The sequence below is a fragment of the Lontra canadensis genome, unplaced genomic scaffold (genome assembly GCF_010015895.1).
Source record: "Lontra canadensis isolate GAN:19392208 unplaced genomic scaffold, GSC_riverotter_1.0 scaffold39, whole genome shotgun sequence".
Taxonomy (NCBI): Eukaryota; Metazoa; Chordata; class Mammalia; order Carnivora; family Mustelidae; genus Lontra; species Lontra canadensis.
Genome location: NW_022631033.1, coordinates 17,632,929 through 17,655,905, shown reverse-complemented (window position 1 = coordinate 17,655,905; position 22,977 = coordinate 17,632,929). Strand labels below are relative to the sequence as shown.

Genomic DNA, 22,977 nt, shown 5'->3' with positions numbered 1-22,977 from the left:
TCAGCTAAAATTTCTCTCGGCTCTGTACCACCTTCAGAGAGAGAAATCTGGGCCATTGGCACAAAGGGCATTTCTGGCATGAGAATAACTTATCTTCTAAGGCCAAGGTGAGGAAATGTCACTGCCTCAGCTAAGCTCTAGCCTGTGCTCATGAATTTGCAGAGAAGGCTTTGCTCAGAGCAAGTAAGAAAAAGTGGATTTGGCAGATCTGAGATACTTCTAACCAGTGAACTTGGATATGGGGCAGACTAATGAGAAGTACATGGATGGAATAACCACACCAAGTCTAATTGAACTATGGACACTGCAAGTTAATGACTGTGTAACTTACAAAGTGCGTTCATATGATCTCCATGGGGAAAAACAAACATTACATCACAGCCCAGAAGGCAAGTGCCCTTTGAGTTGGTGGCTCTTTCTTTTGTGTTAACAGTATGGCTCAAGAGAGAGCCGTGTGTTCACGTTTTTATACCACATGGACATGATTTCTCTGAAAATATTTTTGAAAATGGCAAGATGTCACACGACTATGATCCTCAACAATTCTTGGAGATAGTCAGGGCCTGTATAAAATCTTGAATTTTCAGATGAGGAAACAATTAAACCTGATCTTTCTTTGCTTAAGATTTCTGCTACGTGTAAAATGTTGGATATTTATTCCCAGTTGCTGTCTTTGTCAGAAAGGATGTTGTAGTGGTTATGAATTTCTATTAACATCTGATGTATGCCTCATAAAAGAATGAAACTAACACTCCAGAAGGACTTAGAAAACACCCAGATCTTCTAATCCTCATGACAATGCTACGATAAAATAAGAATTTTAGAATGACAGAGCTGAAGCATATTTACTAAGATTAACCAACTAGTAATGGTCAGAGATATGATTCAAGCTCATCTGACTTCAAGCTTTGCTCTTTTCATTAGGGCACAGTACATCCCTCATGGAATTGCATTTAGCTGTAAAAGATTAAGTAATGATCTCAGCCCTTTCCTGTTTAGAGCTCAGTATTAGTCCATATCAACCTAAACCTTATAAATACTTAATGTTAAGTACATTTACTACTTTCCACTGGAGGGGGAAAAAGCAATTTCCAATTGATCAAATACATTTTCAGACGTCAACCAGTAGAATAGTTTCAGGCAATTTGGCCTTTTAATCTTTATCCCCAAGAAATTTTCTTATTTATTTGTATTGATAAACAGATGCAGTAGATACATTTGAATTAGGGTAAATATGACAGCTTCTCATAAGTGGCCATCAGGGGACCAGGTGGGATATTTCTCATTCAGGGAGAAGGCCATTTAGTCAAGGGGCACAAGGTGAGTTAGGGGCATCTAATGTATTATGTTGATAATACGTAATACACTTCTCAATGCTATCCTGTGCTGTGCATTAACTTAAGATTCAAAACCAGAAGAATGTGTATTGTGACAGATTTTAGTTGCACTGATGGAGGTTTTCCTATTCAACCAAGTATTTTAAACAATGGTACAAATTTATGAAACAGATGAATATTGGTCAGAGTTATAATCTGTAATCCCAGATTGATAACAAATGTCACTCATAATATTAATTACATTCCTGACCTTGTTTTATGTACATGGTAGTCCTAAATAAACCTACTTATTTATTTAGGTGAGAATATTAACATCACAGTAATTACCTTTAATACTGAACATATAAAAGAACGATTTGGGGGCACCTGGGCAGCTCAGTCGTTAAGTGTCTGCCTTCAGCTTAGGTCTTGATCCCCACGGCCTGGAATTAAGCCCTCTATGCGCTTCTCTGCTCAGCAGGAAGCCTGCTTCTCCCTCTCCCACTCCCCCTGCTTGTGTTCCCTCTCTTGCCATGTCTCTGTCCAATAAATAAATAACATCTTTTAAAAAATAAACAAAAGAACGATTTGTCACCTGGGTTTAATATTCTGTAGAGACAAATTTCTATTTGACCCATGTAAACCTTGTTTTTTCTTAAGACAGTCTCCATTCATGTCCCCTCTACTGGAATAAGGCTGTTTCTCTAAACTACCACAATGCCTCGTTTACTATTAAATAGGAGGCAGGAAACGAGACCACCCAAGATTATCCCATGCACGGACACATCTCTTTTGATGGAAGGCCATAAAAGTAGGTACAGGCAGAGGAAAGAGAGAAAAAGGAGTTGCTGAAGAAAGTCATCTGAAGATGAGTGATGGAGAGTAGTTACGTTTTTATCTTAGTTTGGGAGGGAGAGAGAAGAGAGGTTCCGCTGAAAAGAACTCAAAAGGAAAACATTCATAATTTTTTGAGTCAAACTTAAGGTGAGATCTAAAAGTACAGAGAGAACAGAAGAGAAAATAGATCATAGCTTTAATAGTTAACAATTACTGAACGATTCAATCATTTTGGCAGGGGAGAACATGAGACACAGAATGGTTCAACAGCTTGCCCAAATTTATACAGCTAGAAAAAAAGAGTTTGAATTCCAATCCTGGCAATCGGAACCCTTATTTTTATGGGAGTATTAACAAAGTGGATGGAGCGAGGATACTTCCAGGAACGGACATAGAGGCCAGGGGAGTAACGGGGCAGAGGGGGCCAGACCCCATTTTTAAAAATTACCAATGGGCTAAATATGGTTATGTTTTACTAATGGTCAGAGCGATTTCTATACATTAGTTCATTTAATTCTGCTAACAATTCTGTGAGTTACACTCTGTTTTATTTCTTAGACGAGGCCACTTGGGACATGATAAACGTACCCTTCTTGCATTGAGTTACACCTCAGGAGACGCTCTGGAGTAAGACAAGGAAGACTGAAGGTGACTTGGCAACAGAACGGAACAGGGCAAAGTAAGCTCCCTGAGAGCGAGAAAGGAGGAAAAGTGCCTCATTTAGGGAGTGGTCGGTTCCAACTTTCAAACGTCCGCAGCCGGCCCGCCAAGGCGTCACAAAGCCAGCCCCTGAGGCACAAAGCCACGCCCCCTTCCGTGGCTGTTCTCTGAGCTCCCAATACTTCCCTCCTTCTCTTTGGCTCCTCCCACTCCGCCTAGCATCATTTCCTGTGCGCTGGATGCTAATTGGCCTAGCGGTCGGAAGTGAGGGCGGGCGGTGGGGCCGTTGCCGCAGTGACAGTGCTGGGGGAGTCCGAAGATGGCGGCGTCGCGTCGCTCTCAGCATCATCACCACCATCATCAACAACAGCTTCAGCCCGCCCCAGGGGCTTCGGCGCCGCCGCCACCACCTCCCCCCCCCACTCAGCCCCGGCCTGGCCCCGGGGACCACCCCAGCTTCCCCAACGGCGGGTGGCCTGGCCCCCTTCGCCTCCCCGCGGCACGGCCTAGCGCTGCCGGAGGGTGATGGCAGTCGGGATCCACCCGACAGGCCTCGATCCCCGGACCCGGTTGACAGTACCAGCTGTTGCAGTACCACCAGCACAATCTGTACCGTCGCCGCCGCTCCCGTGGCCCCGGCGGTTTCCGCTTCATCTGCCGTCGGGGTCGCCCCCAACCCAGCCGGCGGTGGCAATAACAATTCACCGTCGTCCTCTTCTTCCCCGACTTCTTCCTCATCTTCCTCTCCATCCTCCCCTGGATCGAGTTTGGCGGAGAGCCCCGAGGCCGCAGGAGTTAGCACCACAGCAACATTGGGGCCTGGGGCAGCGGGACCTGGGTCAGGGGTCCCAGCAGTGAGCGGGGCCCTACGGGAACTGTTGGAGGCCTGTCGCAATGGGGACGTGTCCCGGGTAAAGAGGCTGGTGGACGCGGCAAACGTGAATGCTAAGGACATGGCCGGCCGGAAGTCTTCTCCCCTGCACTTCGCTGCAGGTCAGAGACTTTTATTCATCAAGGGGTTTGGTCTTGGGGACGGGGGGTCTGGGTAGGGATAGAAAACAAGTTATGATGGAATAGAATGGGGGCGTGGCTATGGTTCTTCAACACCTCACCGGAAGACTAGAGGTTCCTTTCTTTAGGATAGTGCGTGGATGACGGGGGCGTGGTAGGGGAACGTGTGAATCCGTTCTTAGTGTTTGCTTAGTGATACTTGCATTTCCAAACTCCTTTAGTGGTAGTCTCCGGATATGGGTATACTTAAACTTTTTCGGTTCCGAGTGTGAAGGAATAAAGTTAGAATCGGGCTGCCTTAAGAGTTTTCATTTGTTGGCTAGTTTCTTTCGTTTTTACAACGAGGGTATGTCCCAGGAGAATAGTCTAAACCAAAAGAGGTTTAACTCAACAAGTGTTTAAGGATCTATCGTAGTCTTACTAAGCTAATGAAAGACATAAATGAAATTTGTGAAACTTTTCCCCTTTCTCAAGGAGCTTACAGTTTAACTGGGTAGATTAAAATGTGCCTATATAAAACAGCTGGAGAAGAATATTTGGGTACATTATGTGACGGTAGAAGAAATAAAGGCTTTGAAGTCCTGGACTTCTATTTGTTACTTGTCTGATAGTTTACCTTATCTAGATTGCCTCAGTCTTCTCAGGGGAAAAAAATGATATACCAGGGTTGTGTGAGGACTTAGTGAGAAGCCTCTGGGCCATTGGTTCTCCCCCCAAAAAATGCTGGTTCCTAAATCCTGGACCTCACAGGTATAACTAGGTATTTGCTCAAGTGTTGCATATTTTAGATGAAGTAGCATTTCTTTTTCTTTAGGTCACATGAAAGGTCTAAGTCTGATGTAATGAATCAACTGAGGTTTACTTTACCATACCTTGTTCCAAATTGGACTATTTTAGCACATGTCACAGATCTTTTTAAAAAAGATTTTATTTATTTATTTGACAGAGAGAGAGCACAGGTAGGCAGAGCAGCAGGCAGAGGGAGAAGCAGGCTCTGTTCTGAGCAAGGAGCCCAGTGTGAGACTGGATCCCGAGATCCTGGGATCACAAGCCAAAGGCAGGCGCTTAACTGACTGAGCCACCCAGGCACCCCCACATGTCACAAATCTTGTATTCCTCAGCATACTGCATTATAAATAATCATTAACGGATGATAGTGATATTTATTTCTGTGCTAATGTACTTATTTAGGTTTAGTCACACTTAAAATGGTGCTTGTCTCCCAAATCAACTTTTTCCTGTTTGCCAAATAGTTACTTTTTATTCTGTTTTAGAGGTTTATGTGTGCAGACAGTAAAACACAGTCCTGTAATGATGTTTTAATTATGAAAACTGACTTTGAACTTTTTTTTTTAGAAGATTTTATTTATTTATTTGACAGAGATCACAAGTAGGCAGAGAGGCAGGCAGAGAGAGAGAGAGGGAAGCAGGCTGCCTGCTGAGCAGAGAGCCTGATGTGGGGCTTGATCCCAGGATCTTGGGATCATGACCTGAGCTGAAGGCAGAGGCTTTAACAAACCATTGAGCCACCCAGGCGCCCCTGAACTCTTTTTTTTTTTTTTTAAAGAAATAAATTTTTTAGTTTTGTTGTGGAAATCATAAAAACAGTAAAACTCTTCATGGTATAAAATTGTAACACTGTAGTCATTTTATGATACTTTCATGTTTGTGTGCATAGCACAACAAATTGGTTAAATCTGGTCTTCTGTGTGTGGGATGAGTAGTTAACAGTAATTCTCAGTTGACTCTTAGTTGGTTAGAATGCGAGTAATGGGATTGTCATGGAAAAGCGGTTTTAAAAGAGGAAACTGGAACAATCCCTAGGATGGAAAAGTTTAGAAATTGTAATTCATTTGTTCCTCAAATGTTTTGTAACTTGTCAGAGGTCACATGTTAAATACTGACAAAATTTTGATGTGGCAGATACCTTTGCCCTTATGGAGCTTACAGTCTAATAGGGAAGATTAAAGAAGAACAACAATAATAAAATATCACGTTAGTAACCCGAAGTTATTGTAATAAACTGTTATGGAGGGGTAATAGGGATTCTTGTCCTGGTTTTGAGCATTTAAGGAAGTCTTTTTAGATGGATAGGGATTTAAAGGATGAGTCCGATCTCTCCAATGAGATTGGAGAGAAGGAATGTTAACGCGTTAATTTCCATTTAGCAATGATATTACGGTTCCAGAGAATAAATGAAACCATTTAAAAAGTCTCAGAAGTGGTGTGAAGTCATATTTAAATCCTTACAACTTTTAAAAATATTATAGTTTTTTCCAGCAGCAGAATTAAGAATTTTTTCTATCCCATTTTGGACTGTGATAATACTTGTTTCAAATATGGTTTAGAGACAATAATGGAATCCTTCTATCCCCAATTAGAGGCATAATCTTTAGTTTCCATTGTTGATGCAGATTCTCAAACTATTTCTAACGCCTTCCTAAGATGGCCATATCAGAGGGAGCCAGGCTTTTATTGTTGACTGGAATTTAAAGTTGACTTTCTCTTCTACAGATGAGACCCTTGATCCTGGTTTTCTATCCTTCTAAGGACAGCAGTCAAAGCTTTATAAAAAGTATCAATTAGAGTGGTATTTTCTTTTAAGTTTAGTTCCCAGTAGTGACATATTTTTGTCACAGGGACCAGTATGTATTCATGAGATCGCTTTTTATTTTTTTTATTTTTTTTTTTTTTTAAAGATTTTATTTATTTATTTGACAGATAGAGATCACAGGTAGGCAGAGAGGCAGGCAGAGAGAGAGGAGGAAGCAGGCTCCCCATTGAGCAGAGAGCCTGATGTGGGGCTCGATCCCAGGACCCTGGGACCATGACCTGAGCCGAAGGCAGAGGCTTTAACCCACTGAGCCACCCAGGTGCCCCATGAGATCACTTTTTAAAGAAAAGCTTAGATGAGGTGTTTTTTTTTTTTTTTTTTTTTTTCAAAAAAGGCTTTAACAAAATGTTGAATTCCAAGGTTTCATGGTACTCACTTTAAGTTGATGAAATTTTGAAATAGGCTTCCTAGGTAGTTAGTTAACATAAATATTAGGATATGTAAAATGAGGCTCTTCAGTATCAAATCTAGCAAAATATGTATGACAGTTTTATGCTTTCTTTTGACTTGAATGGTATCACAACAACACACATTGAACTATGTAAAGTTTGCCCAAGTCATTCCGGACTCTTCAGTTTTTCAGCATGACCATGCTTGTCTTTTTTTTCTTCACCACTGTACAAATGAAGTTCCTACACCTGAAAAAAAAAGACACAAATAACACTGTGTCTTCTAAACCCATCCGTGGCTAAGAAAACAGAGTGCTTCAGCCCTGGCGTGGGAATCTGTTTTGTACTTAACATTGTCTGGCAAGCTCATGGATTACACTTTCTAGCAAATGCCCAGCCTCGGGGTAGAAGGCTCTAATTTGGTAAAAGGTATTAGCTTATAAATGTCTTCTCAGTTTCTCTTTTTCTAGTCTTTTCTTAAAACCTTGTGCTTTGTTTAAGGTATCCTTTAAAACAAAAGTTACATTGAACTTTTAGTTAGAAAGGTGTGCTAAGTTTCTCTTACAGTTAATGATATTCTTTGGAGCAAATGATTTAAAGAACAAAATAGCTGTTTGTAAGATACTATGTAGAAGTTGGTAACAAGCAAACTGGTCAACAGAGGAGTGTTTGCATAAATTAAAATACTGTATAATTTCTGTTACATATCTATCTGCTTGTATATTCCTCTATCCATCAGTCTGTCTTATATTTTGAGCATGTCCCTGCTCCAATTTCAAGCATCTGTGCAGCTTCCCCTGACAACACCAGTATATGCATGTTATTATCTAGAGTTCAGTGTTTGTTCACAGATTTGTCTTTTAGTGTAAAGTCTATACAAATCTTATTTGTGCATTCGTTGAGTTTTGACAGATGCGAGCACCTGTGCCACTCAGACCCTTATAGAAAGACCTCATAACCTCAAAAAGTTTCCTCATGCCGTTTTCCTAAGTCCCTGTCCCAGATACAAACACTGTTCTTTTTGTCCACTCTAGATTACGAGTTGCCTGTTTTAGAAGTTCATATAAATAAAATTATATAATTCCATAATTCCAAATATAATTATATAATATTTACTCTTTTTCTGCAAGATTTATTTGGCTCAGTTAATGTTTTTGATGTTGTAACGTATCAGTAGCTCCTTTTCCCTGCTGGGTAGTATGTCATTATGTAAATATGCTACACCTGGTTTATCCCTTCTCCTATTGATGAACTTTTAGGCTATTTCCAGTTTTGAGCTATTGTGAATAAAGCTGCTGTGAACATTCCTGTAAAAAATTTTTTTTGTGGACATAGATTTTCTTTCTCTTGTGCAAATACCTAGTATTGAAACTGCTGGGGCTCAGGGTAGGTAAATACTCAGTTTTGTAAGAAACTTCCCAAAGTGGATGTACCATTTTACATTCTCATTAACAATATATGAGAGTTTACTCACTCCTGTTCTTAGATGTTTCAGTTTTAACCCTTCTGGTGGGAATGTGGCATCTCATGGTGATTTTATTTTGCATTTCCCTGAAGTCTAATGTTGAAGACTTTTTCATGTGTTCAGTTGCTGTTTATATATCTTTTATGAAGTTTTGTCTTTTTTAAATTGGATAAAGTTTACTTTTATTGGATTTATCTTTTTATTGTTGAGCTTTAGGAGTCCTTTGCCAGCTACACGTTATACATGTTGTGTTGATCCATTTTTAGTAGGTCCTTTGAACAGATGTTTTAAATTTAAATTTATTAAATGTATGTCATTTATATATTTATTTTGTAGTTATTATTTCCTGTGACCTATGACCTGGATAAGAACTTTTACCTGTTCCCAAGTAACAAAAATATGTTTCTTACTAAAAACGTTAGGGTTTTAGCATTTACATTTAGGTTTGTTATCACCCTTATGTTTATTGTTATCTTTGAGCTTGAGTTGAGGTGGTTTGTTTGTTTGTTTATCTGTGTGGCTATCCGGTTTTTGTGTTTTTTTTAGGACCATTTCTTGAAGAGGTTTTTTCCCCTATTGGATTGCTTTTTTTCCATTGTCAAGAATCAGATGTTTGTATAAGTGGGGGTCTATATCCAGACTTTTTATCCTGTCTTACCTATCTGTCTGTTTTTATGTCAGAATTACATTGCCTGGGTAACTGAAGCTTTGTAGTTAGTTTTCAGTTAGTTAGAAGTTGATAGTGTGAATGTTCCAACTTGGCTCAGCTTTTTCAAGATGCTTTGGATTTCCTAGGTCTGTTGAACTTTCATTGAAATTTTAGCATCACATTGTCAGTTCTACAGCATGGTATGCTGAGCTGATAATTGGGGTTATGTTGAATCTATAGGTCGGTTTGGGAAAAATTGACATCTTAAGAATATCGAATCTTCCAATCCATGACCATTATTTAGCCATTTATTTTCTCTCAGCAGTTTTCATAAATTCTAGTGTGGGGAGCCTTTCATGAGATTTTTTTATTCCAATTTTTTAAAAGAAAATTATTATTTCTAATAGTTCTTTTGTAGATTCTTTAGGATTTTATTAAAGAATCATATCTTCAAATAGAGGCAGTTATGACATGTTTGTTCTTCTTGATAATGTTGAAAAAAGTGATGAGGGTGGACATCTTTGTCTTGTTCCAACTCTTAGGGGAAAAATGTTCAGTATTTCACCATTAAGTATGGTGTTAGCTTTAAGTTTTTCATAACTATCCTTTATCAAATAAAGGAAGCTCTCTTTCATTTCTGGTTTGTTGAGTGGGTTTATCATAAAAAGGTGTTGAATTTTATCAAATGCCTTTTCTGCATATTTTGAGATAACCATATGGGCTTTGTCCTTTATTCTTTTATTCTTTTAATATATTACATTACATTAATGAAATGTTAAGTCAACCTTGCATTCTTGGGGTATACACTATTTGGTCATGATGTCTATTCCTTTTTATATATTCCTAGATTTTGTTTGCTAATGCTCTGTTAAAGATTTTTGCTTAGATCTAAGTTTATGAGAAATATTGGTCTGCAATTTTCTTATCTTTTTTTTTGTTTTGTTTTTGTAATGCCTTTGTCAGGTTTTGGCATTAGGGTTATGCTACCTTCCAAATAAAGTGTATTTGGAAGTGTTTATTTCTTTTTATTCTGAATGATTTTTTTGGACACTTGCCATCATTCTCCTTAAATATTTGCTAGAATCCCCCAGAGAAACTAACTAAACCGTAGTTTTCTTTGTGGGAAGATTTTTGATACTGAATTTAATTTCTTTAATAGGTAGATGGCTAAGATACTCAGTTATTATCTCTCAATTTTTGTGAGTTATATTTTTCAAGGAATTTGTTTATTTTGTCTGAGTTGTTGAATTTGTTTGCATAGGTGTGCTTATAGCATTCTGTTTTATTATTGTTATATTGTCTCTAAAAGCTAATGAGATAAACTCCTTTATTATTTTTCATACTGATAATTTGTGTTTTCTTTGATTAGACTAGCCAGAGTGTTTATCAGTTCTACTGATCTTTTCATAGTACCAACTTTCAGCTGTGTTAATTTTGTCCATTGTTTGTTCTCTTAATTATTTACTCCTTTCTACTTATTTTGACTTTACTGTATTAGTTACTTGTTGCTGTTTTTGAAATACCCCAAAACTTAAGATCTTAAAGTAACGAACATTTATTATTTCATAGTTGCTTTGGGTAAGGATTCCAGGTGTTGGTTAGGAATCTGAGCATGACTTAGCTATGTCTTCTGGCTCAAGATCTCTCATTTGACTTCAATCAAAATGTGGGTTGGGGCTGTGGTCTTATCTGAAGGCTTGACGGAGGGCAGAGTCTCCTTTCAGACTGTTCATGTGATTGTTAACAGGATTTATTTCATTGGTGGTTGTTGGACTGCGGTCTTTCTCTCAGTTCCATAGAGCAGCTCACAACATGACATTTAAGAGCTGGCTTTCAGAGCCAGCAAGTGAGAGAACAAAAGAGGTCAACAAGATGGAAGCTAGAGTCTTTTTAAAATGTAATATTACAAGTATTCCCTCATCAACTTTTGTAGTATTCTCTTAGCTAGAAGTTAATCAGTACGACCAGACTGTATTAAAAGGGAGAGGATTACACAAGGGCATATATAATGGGAGATGGAGGTCACTGGGAGCCATCTTAGTAACTGTATTGCACATTTACTTTGTTTTTCTCTTATAAATTTCATTTAGTTTTAGTTCTACAAATAAACATGTGATAGATAGTTCCCAGAGATGACTACCATATATTCTTCCTCTTTATGTATATGTATACTGTATCACTTATCAAAAGGTGGAGGCTTTTTCCTTCCACCTGTATTTGAGTTGGTTTTGTGATTTGCCAGGATGAATGGAATGTGGCAGTTTTGCTGTGTAACACCTGAGCCTTCACTTTCATGCATTGGGAACTTTCTTGATCCCAGCCACCATGCTTTTAGAAGGACCTTGGAGAAGTAAGGCTCGTGCCTTGTAGCCAGAACCCACTGCCAGCTGAGTGAGTAAACCTTGGGTATTCCAGCCTCATCAAGCCTCCAGATGATTATATCATCAGAATAATAAGAGTAGTTGTTATTTTAAGCCATAGATTTTAGAATAGTTTGTTATATAGCAATAGATAAGAAATCATTATTTATAGCTACAATTCTAGCCATTTCTGTTGCAAATGCTCACTGCTAGTCCTAGTTTTGATGTCTCTAGTTATTTTGGTAGTCTGTCACTTGTTTGCTAGAGTTTACTCAGGAAGGTGTCCTGGAAACAGCAGTGCCTGAAATTTTTTTTTTTTAAGATTTTATTTATTTATTTGACAGACAGAGATCACAGGTAGGCAGAGAGGCAGGCAGAGAGAGAGAGAGAGAGAGAGAGCGAGAGAGGAGGAAGCAGGCTCCCTGCTAAGCAGAGAGCCGGATGCGGGGCTCGATCCCAGGACCCTGGGATCTTGACCTGAGCTGATAGCAGAGGGTTTAAACCACTGAGCCACTCAGGTGCCCCAACCTGAAATTTTTTAATGTCCGTAGAAGCCGTTGCCTTATTCTAGGAAGTCAGTTTGACTGTATATAAAATTTTTGGTTCTTATTTTCTTTCCCGAGTATTTAAAAAATTATCCCATTTTTTTCCTGGTAAAAGCTGCTAATGTTGAAAGTCTGATGGTAATCTGATTTTCTTTTCCTTGGTCTCTTCCCCTACATGTCCAAAGGATTTTTTCCTCTTGCATAACGTCAACACATTTTAACAGAATTTATCTTTGTCTTAGTTTCTCTAAGTAGATTTTCTCAGATATATGTTGTGTTGGTTTTTTTTTTTTACAATGCTCCAGATCTTGTATTTTAGAAAAGTTATTTTGAATTTTAGTTTTTAGTTTTTTTTTCTTTTTATGTATATTAGAACTTTACCTTTCACTAAATTTGCCACTTGCTCTGTGTGTGTATGTGGTAAAAGAATACATAATATAAAATTTACCATTTTAACCACTTTTAAGTGTTAGTTCATTGTCAGTAAGTATATTCACAGTGTTGTACAACCATCACCACTGTCCCCTTCCAGAACTTTTCATCATCTCAAATATAAACTCTTGTGTCCATTTAAACACTAACTGCTCATTCCCACCTTACCCCAAGCCCTGGGAACTGTCATATACTCTTTTTTTTTTTTCTTTAAGATTTTATTTATTTATTTGACAGACAGAGATCACAAGTAGGCAGAGAGGCAGGCAGAGGGGTGGGGGGGAAGGGCTCCCCACTGAGCAGAGAGAGCGATGCGGGGCTCGATCCCAGGACCCTGGGATCATGACCTGAGCCGAAGGCAGAGGCTTTAACCCACTGAGCCACCCAGGCGTCCCTGTCACATACTCTTGAATCCTTTTTAAAAAAATATATCTAATTTTTTTTCTTTTGCTTTAAAAAAAAAAAAAGTTCTCCTTTTATCTGCCATTTTTCTTAAGGCAAGAGTTGGGAAACTTATTCTATAAGTGACTGGACATATTTTAGGCTCTGTGCCCTTTGTGGTCTCTGTTTCAGTTGTTTCAACTACTCAACTCTGCTTTTGTGTCATGAAAGTATCCATAGACAATACATAAATGAATGGGTGTGATTTGCTCCAATAAAGCATTATTTATAAAAGCAAGTGACAGCCATATTTGGTGCATGGGTTGGAGTTTGCTGATTGCCATCACAAGGCATTCACTGGGGTATTTTTATTCTCTGGGGTATTTTTTTCCCTTTTATTTTCCTTCTTGTTTGGTTTTTACTTCTGAAATGATCTTTTAAAAAATTTTGAACTATTTTCTGAGTTCTGTCATCTTATTTTCAATTCAGATATATGCTACTCTTTCATATGTCGCATCATTTTCATGTTGCCTTTTAGCCAGTATTGAAGTAGTAGGTCATAAATTTCTAAGTGATTTCTTCTGGCGTGCATTGTCTGTAGGGATGTTAATCTGCTCAAATTCTTTTTATTAAAAACTCTGCATGGGATTTCACCTTAATTTTTTTCCATGGCTCATTTTTATAGAAATTAATAAATAATATCAAGAATAAAAATAGAGGTCTGAGATGTTGAGCATTAACTCCCCTTTTTTTCATGTTGGACATGCAAGTCTTATCTAGGATAGATGAAGTCTCTCTATAAGGTTCATGTCTTGGAGTAGTAGTATTTAAATGATGAAATATCACCATTTTATATCTCAGCTTATATAGCCTCTGTACCACTTTTTAGGAACATTTACCAGAGATACTATGTTAAGGGCTTTTTTATAATTAAATGGTTTCCTCATAGTCTATTTACGTAGATTTTTTGACAAGAAGTTTTGTCTACTCTTCTGTCTTTTCTCTCCCTTGGGGCATCCCCTTCCTTCCAAAGGAGCTGTATAGATCACAGCTAGGTGTTCATTCTTTCCAGACCTCAAGTGATTCTTTGGCAGTTAAAAGGGGAAAGAAATACACCTGGGAGATAGAAGGAGTATCATCAGGGGCCACGTTATGAGCATGCATAAATTTAAAAATGGGGTCTTAAGCTTAGATCTCAGGAGAAAAAATAATCAAGGAATGTAACTGATGCTAAGAAATACATCATAGTGTTAGGTTTTGGAAAGGAATAAACATTGTCATGAGTCTTGTGATCAGTTGCACAAGACTAGCTTGTTCTTAAATGTCTTTAATAGGCTTCTTTTGCTTCACAACAAGGAAATCTTTTGGGTGGTTCCCTGTAAAATATGCAGTAGATACAATCGAAGAGATCAGTGTCTCTTAAATTTTTATTTTTTCCCACATATCAAGGTCCTTAAAGTTACTTCAACTTACGTTTATTTCCCTGATAGAAATACCCAGGAAGGTGGGATGTAGCCGTAATCATGGGATTTCCATTAAAGTTCAGGTACTCGGGATAATTTTGAGGGTTGTTTTCTAAAAATCATTTTTTGAGTAACTGAGAAAAGGTAGGAGTTTTTGGTTTTGTGTGCTTGCTGGGTTTTCCTTTTAAGGCTTCATCAGATGTCCAAGATTGCTTTTCCTTATAGTGAGTTGCTGGGTTCTTTGTCAACTGGAAACTTGTTTTGCCTGTTTGTTCAGTTATCTGTGGAAAGAATTAAAACTGTGAGTTTAAATCCCACCCCAACAACCCCCCCACCCCCGCCCCGCCTTTTTTTGGAGTGTGTCAGCTCCCTATTCAATTTAAACTAGTGTGCTTTCTAATTGTGAAAAAAAAAAGAGAAAAAATGATGTAAAGTTTTCTCTGTCTTCTATGTCTTCTTGATGTAACCAAAAGTACACTAATGGTTGGTGGTCGCTGCTTTTTTTGTTTGTTTGACTTGCAACTTTTTTCTTATATGGTAGATTTATTTTTTTAAAAAGTGAAGAGGCATTTGGTAGATGATTTGTATTAATTATAAACTGCATTTACTGATCAACCAAAAATTCTTAAATCTAAAGTCCTGCCTCATCAATTACAGTTTAAAAATAACCTATGTACCCAGTTGTAATGCTTTGGAAAAGCTAGGGTATGCCCAGTTGATGCCTGATGCCCGGTTGATGCCCAGTTATAATGCTGTAACTAGACACCAGAAAGATCGGATGCCTTCGTCCTGGTGTATTCACCAGCCGTGGAAACCGTTTTGACGTTCTCATCCGTCTTGTTAATAAGATGTGCAGTTCTCCCTTTCCAAAAGCTCATGTTGTTCTCATGTTGACGACTTTTTTTCTTTTTTAAGAAGAAATGACATGGGATTACAGCTAGTGAATAAATGAATACATTTTAGCTATTTTCCCCCCTAATGTCTTGAGAAGAGATGCCAACCTATGCTTTTCCTCTTTGTAGGAAGATACTCTTATTTGGGGGAAAAAAAAAAAAAGTTTTGGACTAATATAAAAATTGGTAGCAAGTTTTCAAAAACTTGGTTGCCCTCCTCCCCCAAAATACCCCAAAATTTAACAGTAGTAAAGTATAATTGTTACCCTATTAGAATCTTACAAAAGCAGATAAATTTGTAGTATGTAATAAGAGCAGTTCAGTGTTTAATTCATTGAATCGCTTCTAGTATGTGCTTTATAAATATTTGAGCAAGTGAACTTTGTAAGTTAATGCTTCTGATTTCTCATCTTCTTTCTTAAATGTATAAATAATAATCCTTGTATATTAGTCCAGTCCTTTGTCATTAAAGTGCTTTCACTGCTCTGTTGGCACATACATGAATGAACTTAGTTTTGATATTACTAAATAATAGTATAAAAACTAATAGAAATAGTAAGAATTGTCTGGGAGTGACTTTTGTGCTTTCCCTGTGTAATTTTATTTAATCCTTACAGCAGCAACCATACAAGGTAGGTTTTTTTTTTTTTTTTTTTTTTTTTTTTTTTAAGATGAAGCAACTGAGACTCAGAGAATTATGTCTTGTCCAAGGTCACAAAGCTCTTTCTTAAGCGATGGAGCCAGATACAGTGTTTTTCTTGGAGTGACAGGCTTACTTTGTTCGTTCTCAGGAGACTGTCTGCCAGATACACAAGTCAAACAGAGCTCAAGCAGTTGCATAAGTATTGTTCCTTAAGACAACCGTATTTTGGTATCTACAAGTGATTAATGTGTGTTTCTCACTTTGTCACAAGAATATTAAAAAGGTTGTGTACTCTAGGGTTGAGTTTAGTAAAATTAATATTTATATTTTCATGACATTTTTAAGTGAAACTGGCCCCCCACCCCCTTTTTTAAACTGTGAGGACCTGGTGGTAAAGAATACAATGACTATTAGTAGAGTTTGGTGCCACTGTCTTGGTTCAAGCCAAGATGTCAGCGGTTTCACCTGCCATCGCCATTGTATCACCAAGAGCACCATAAATACATCTTCCAGATGACCAGCATATGATGTTACAAAATTGTGTAGTATCAGTGTGTTGGTATCAAAAAAGTCAAAATCGTCTTAGTATTATTTTGTAAATAGTTTTGACTTTTCAGACTCCCAGAAAAGTCTCAGGGACCTCCAGACGTACCCACCACACTCTGAAAGCTGCTGAGCTTATGTAAGTGGTTCTTAATTTTGTTAACACTCTTTTGAGAATCTGATGAAAGGCATGAACATTCTCCCCAGAAAGATGAACAGCAAATTTTACATGTAATTTTCAGAGGATTGCAAACATCTAGAAGCACTAGAGCTATCTGGTTCTTAAACTGCATCAGAATCACCTGAAGGGCTTGTTGAAACAGATTTCTAAGACCACACTCCCAAAATTTCTCATTGAGTTGGTCTGGAGTCGAGTCTGAGAATTGCATTTTTAACAAGTCTAATGTAACGCTGATGTTGATGTTCACTTTGTGAGTAGTGATTTTTAACCCTAGACCAATTAAGTCAAATCCCAGAAGTAGGAGCAAGGCTTTGCTTTTTACAAATCTCCTCTGGTGATTCTCACATGCAGAGTTGAGAATCACTGTTTGAGGATATGTGTAACATGGATTAAAACTCCCAAATCTAGTGATATTAAGAACATCTAATATTTGTAAAACCCTTTATGTTTTAGGAAGTATTTTGACAGTTGTGACTCAGTGACTACTTAAGAGCCTATAACGTAGTTATTACCTCTGAGGAAAACCTGAAAAACCTATTCAAGAAATTGTAGTTTCATGGTTGTTTGGGTTTTGAGTCTAGGAAGTGAACTGAAAGGGTGATCACTGAAAGTTTTTTTTTTTTTTAATTTTTTTTTTTAAAGATTTTATTTATTTGTCAGACAGAGATCACAAGTAGGCAGAGAGGCAGGCAGAGAGAGAGGGAGGAAGCAGGCTCCCTGCTGAGCAGAGAGCCCGATGCGGGGCTCTATCCCAGGACCCGAGATCATGACCTGAGCCAAAGGCAGAGCCTTTAACCCACTGAGCCACCCAGTTGCCCCTAACTGAAAGTTTTTAAGACAATGCTATACATATATTCCTAGAGAGTTTTTGTATATAGATACATGTGTTATGAAATTTACTTTACTAAAAGGTTCTACTAATTTATATTACTATAATACCCTTGACAACACCAGCTGAAACCCCTGTCTTGTGTCATTGAGTCACTACCCCTGTAACACCAATAGATTAGTTTTGTTTACTTTTGAACTTGGTATGAATGATATTAGATAGCTATATTGTGCGTGACTCCTCTCTCTTGTATAGTTGTAGTTGGTTCATTTTCACTGTTAGAAGGAATGCATGGTTTGAATATACTGCTACGTATCTGTTCTAGTGGTGATGATCATGTTCTTGTGAATATTGCTCCTCTGAACATTTTTGTACGTTTCTGAACATCATCATTTAAAACATATTTCTTAACTCTTTGATTAAAAAAACAGTTCATGTTTTAATAGGCATTTCTTTGATTATATCTAGAGTACCTGGTTTTACTTTTTAAAATAATTGATATTTCCTTTTTAGTGAATTGTTTTCTTCCCTTACACTTTTTTTTTTAACTTTTTGATGTTTTTCTTATCATTGCAAATATTTTCCTGGTTTGTTTTTTAATTTTATTTACAACTTTTTCAAACCTGTTGCCTTTAAATTTTTTGTTTGTTTGTTTTCTTCAATTTTATGTTTAAAAAGGTATTTCCATTCTGAAATCATGCAAATGTCCACCTCATTTTTTTTATGGCTTCATTTTCTTATTTTGTACCTTAATCTGTTTTGAATTTATTTTGCTATATACTAAGAAGTAAGGATTTTAAGTTTTGGGGTTTTTTTTTTCCTAAGCAGGTAGCCAGTTTCCTTGAGCCCTTTATTGTATAGTAAGTACAACCATTAAAATAAAAATGAAGATGAAGTCTCTTAATTATAGTTGAAAGCAGAGGTATTCATTAGGGCACATTTTGCTTCTTTTTCTTTGAGTCCTCATTAACTGTGTGATTAATTCATTGTGCTGTATTTGACCTTTTTGTTTCTACTTTTATAGTGAAAGTATCTTCTGCAATAATATATTGAAATAAATGGAAGTAGACTAAAAACTCAGTGGAATTTCAGGAGTCCTTAGCTCTTTTGTCTATCTTCTAGCATTGATGTATATTTTGCAGTTTTCTGATACCTAAATTTGCTTGCAGAAATTTTGAATTATGCTGCTTTGATAGGGAACAGTCAAAGTCTAACCCCCTGACATACAGAATTTAAAGGATTTTTAATTCTGATACTTTGGTTTTGAAGAATGATCCTGCTTCTCCATGATTTTTGTGGTAGAAAATTAGTTGATTCCATGTTGTTGCCTATTTCAGAATCTTTATTACTACCTCTCCGAACCATTCTGAACTTATTTTAGGTACTTGAATGTATAAAGCATTTCTCACCTCTTGAGCTTTGGATATATTCTATCTTGTCTTCCTTGGGACATTTATTCCAATCCTTTTTTCTGCTTAACTACTTATTCTGTAGAATTTAGCTCAGGATATCACTTCATTGGGGACTCTTTCCTACCCCCGGCTCAGTTAAGTTTATATGGCTGTGTGCTCTTTGTAGTAACCTACATGTTGCAATTATTTGCTGGAATGTTCATTCTTCAGTGTTCCTGGAGATTGCGTGCACACACACACACCCATCCCTAAATCCATTTTTCATCATGCTGAAGTATTTTGATGAAATCACTTTCAACTAGTATCTTTTTGTATTCAGCTTTGAGATTTTACATATCTGAGATTAATTTTACTCTTTCATGTAAATGAAAAACTGGCTATATATGAAATTAAGCATCAACATGCTTTTCCTTAAAATTAAGAAGGTTGACTTTAGTCTGAAGTCAAAAAATTTGTCTTTTCTTGCTGAAAGGTTTAGAAATTTCATTGCCTTTAATATTGCCAGATTGCACATAACATGTCCGTCCATTCTGTTTAGTGCTTTATGAACTCTTATTAATCTGAAACTTTACATTTTCCTTTAATTATAAGAAGTACTGTCATTATTTCTATGTATGTATAAATCTTATCTTCCCATCCTCTACCTTTCCTCCTTCTCTTTATCCCTATTAGATAATTATTGGGCTAGTTCTTCAACCTTTTTTTTAAATTAGGAATTTATTCTTTATTTCATTACTATTCAATCAATTCATTATATATTTTTATTTTTCCACTTATATTTTTCATGACAGTATTTCCATTTGGTTTTACCTGATTAATTTTTGTCTCATGTCATGCTTTCAGTATTCTCCATTATTTTCTCTTAAGCATTTAATTTGCCAGTTTTAAACGTCCTTTTTTTTTTTTTTTTTTTTTTTTTTGGTCTATTAATTCTGCTTTTGGTTTATTGTTCTTTCATGGTGCTTGCACTCCTTAGACATGTTATTTTTCACTGTGAGCTTACATTCCCTTAAAACTAACAGTTGGGCCAGTATTGCATTGTTATGGGAGAATGAGTTTGATAGGGGTTAGGTTTAGGGGTTGTGAACGCCTGTGTTCTGTTTTGGTCCTCCAGGTGTTTTGGGGTAAATAGCGACATGCCTCAGGGTAGAGAGGCTCTAGGTGGGAATTTTTGCTCAATTCCACCCTGGTCGCACACAGTTTCTCTCACTCCTATCTTTTCAAAGTGTTGTCACCTTCAGTGTATTGCCTAATTGGGAGTCTAACTCTACTTTCCTTCCCACCTCAGCTAAATTCTACTATTTTACCTTGGTGTTACTCCTTTTCTGTTGGCTAGAACTGGGCTGGAAATACTGCTTTATATTCCACAGTGGCATAGGGGACAATGTGACTGTGTTGAGGAGTAAAAGGACACAATTAGGACATTTTCCTTTTGCTTCTCCTCTGTCCAGGATACCTGATCTATCTCTTAAGCTGATGTTTCTTCTCACAGCGATACCTAATTTATTTTCTTCTTCTTCTTCCCCAAGGGATGATTTCTTAACACTGTTTTGTTCTTGTTGTTGTTTAGGTTGGAATCTGAGATTTATCTCTTCCCTTCTGCTTCTCACTTGGGTTTGGGGAAGGCACACATTCTTGACTATACTTGCTAATTAATACTATTTTATCTAACCATAAATGCTTTTCTAAATCAGTTTTTACAACGTGGAAAAATTAATTGGTGAGATTCTTCCTTTGACAGATGAAAAACATGGAACTTCATTGACATTGAAGTCATTCTGTAGTTTGTTTTCTAAATTGTTATTTTAGAAACAGCAGGTTGATAATGCTGAAGAAAGTAAGTAGGTTCTTCTTCGTTTTTACAGTCTAATTTTTTCTAATGTTTTTAGACAGAATAATGAACAATTTACATCTGTCATTAAGTACCTTTTTATCCATCACAGCTTAGCTTTTGTGGTTTCCTTTGATAACAAGAAAAACAGTGATATATGTGAGAGTTCATGAGTTATTTCCTAAATATTCTCAAACTTATTTTGCTCTTACTTTGAGTATCTTTTGGGTATAATTAGATCTTTCTACCCTTAAGGAAAAAAATTAAAATAAATAAATATGGGAGATGTAATATAAATTTTCTCATTGAGTATATAAGTGTAGGTCAATGGATTTCATAGTTGAAATGATATATAGTGGTTGTTGCTTTTGTTGACAGTCTAATTAGGTAAAAAATATCTTTAGGCTATAACTTTGTTACCATAAATAATAATATCACTTTAAAATACTCCAAACACCTTAGGTTTCTCATGTTTTATTATGTTTCAGAAATCACAGTTGTTAGTTACAAGATTTAATATTGGTCAGGGTTGTTCCTTGGAAGCTTTAATTTTAGTAGGTTTAAAATATTGAACATAGGGGCACCTGGGTGGCTCATTCGTTAGGGGTCTGCCTTCCGCTCAGGTCATGATCCTAGGGTCCTGGGATTGAGCCCCACATCAGGCTCCCTGCTCAACAGGAAGCCTGCTTCTCCCTCTCTCACCCACCCCCCTTTCTTACTGTGTCTCTCTCTGTCAAATACGTAAATAAAATCTTTAAAAAAAGAAATGTTGAACATAAGTGAAACAATTTTCTATCTCTAAACTTGGACTTGGTGAATAGATGCCAGATGACCTTACATTTGACATTGAAACGTTTTTGAATGGCCTTAATTTAAACTCTAACATTAGAATAAGGAAAACAGTTAAGTATACTTTGGAACCAACATGAGTTTACCCCATGGTGAGTCACAGAAACTATATCAGGTGAGATGTTGCACAGAGAAAAACTTTATTTGCAGTGAATAAGGAGATCATGTGGAATAGATTCCAAAACTGGGACTCCCCGAGAGGGTGAATGGGTACCTTTTGTTTAGGGTTAGGATGAATGTTTAGATAGGGAAGCCTTGTCAGATATGTGGAGGTTGTATAAGGTTAAGCATATGCCTTAAGGAAACATTTCTACACATACGTTTTATGTCTGTAAATGAGGCTGAGGCTCTTCCTTGGGTAGAGATTTTAGTATTATAATGAGATGAAGGTAATTTCCTCTCATCCAGGGGTCACTCCACAGTCCATCTGAATAGGCGCATATCAGGGATTTGGGTCCTCTGGTAGTTGCCATCATCTGAGGGGTGGTTTTGGGTTTCATTTGTCTGAGTTAAGAGGTAAGCCAGAGGAGTGCCTGGGTGGCTCAGTGGATTAAAGCCTCTGCCTTCTGCTCAGGTCATGATCTCAGGGTCCTGGGATCAAGCCCCCCCCCCCCCCCAGTTGGGCTCTCTGCTCAGCAGGGAGCCTGCTTCCCTTCCTCTCTCTCTGCCTACTTGTGATCTTTGTCTTTATCAAATAAATAAAATCTTAAAAAAAAAAAATAAAGAGGTAAGCCAGAAAGAAATGCTTAAGGAAAAATGTGAGACAAAGGTTAGTCAGTACAAGTAGGTGGGCAGTACAGGTCAGGTCTTGGGGTCTAACTGGTGACATATTAAGGTAAAGCTTTGTGTTATGAATTTAGGTTTTCCTCACAGAATCAGCACAATGATTTCCACATAGTATATTTTAAAATTTCTTAGAATATATAAAATAATGTAATTATTTCTCACACTGTTTAGGGGAAAGCATGTGCTGCAGTTTACAAAATAAGTTCACATTACTTAGTTTAGTAGAGAAGAACAATTTCATCTGGGTGAACATTTTATTGCTACTTGCTTGCCTGGACCCTTCCCCGAATGGCGCCTCCATAAACCGAGTTGCTCAGGCTAGAAACCTGGGAGCCAGTCTTTGTTGTCTTTCCTTTTGACCCATCTATACTACTGCTGTCTTATTCCAAGCCACCATCAATTCTTGCCCAGACTATGGCAGATTTTTCTTAGCCTGTTTCTCTGCTTTCGCCAGTGACCCTCTCCATTCTGTTTTTCACATAGCCAACTGATAATCCTTTTAAGACTTAAATACAATCAAGTAATTTCTCTCATAATGGACTTCCAACATACTTAAAATCCAAACTTCTTGCCCATGACTTAGAAAGCTGGGACAGATACTGTTGGTTATTCACCCAAAAGTTCATTTTCTCCTTTATCTTCAATAACAGATCTTAGATTTTGTAGAAGGCAGCGTGTGCCCAGTTTTTAAAAAAAAGTTGACTTTCCAGACTTTGGGGAGCTGGACAGATGACTCATTTTTGGCTAAGAAGATATAAATGAAAGTATCTTAGAGAGGCTTCCTTAAAAATAAAGACTATGAGAAAGCCCTTTTCTTCTCCCTTTTCCCTCTTTCTTGTGTGGGAACCTGAATATGTATAACACTCTTTTGTGACCATGAGGGACAAA

The 22,977-nt window shown here is 37.3% G+C and overlaps 1 protein-coding gene across 1 annotated transcript in view; it reads left to right on the top strand.

Annotated features, from left to right (window-relative positions):
* The first annotated feature begins 3,069 nt into the window (after positions 1–3,069).
* Positions 3,070–22,977, top strand: part of TNKS (tankyrase) — a 199,671-nt gene continuing 179,763 nt past the window's right edge. The window contains 2 exon segments of the mRNA XM_032869968.1: positions 3,070–3,225; positions 3,227–3,806. Of these exon segments, the coding sequence (XP_032725859.1) occupies positions 3,133–3,225; positions 3,227–3,806 (673 nt within the window). The 5' untranslated portion in view covers positions 3,070–3,132.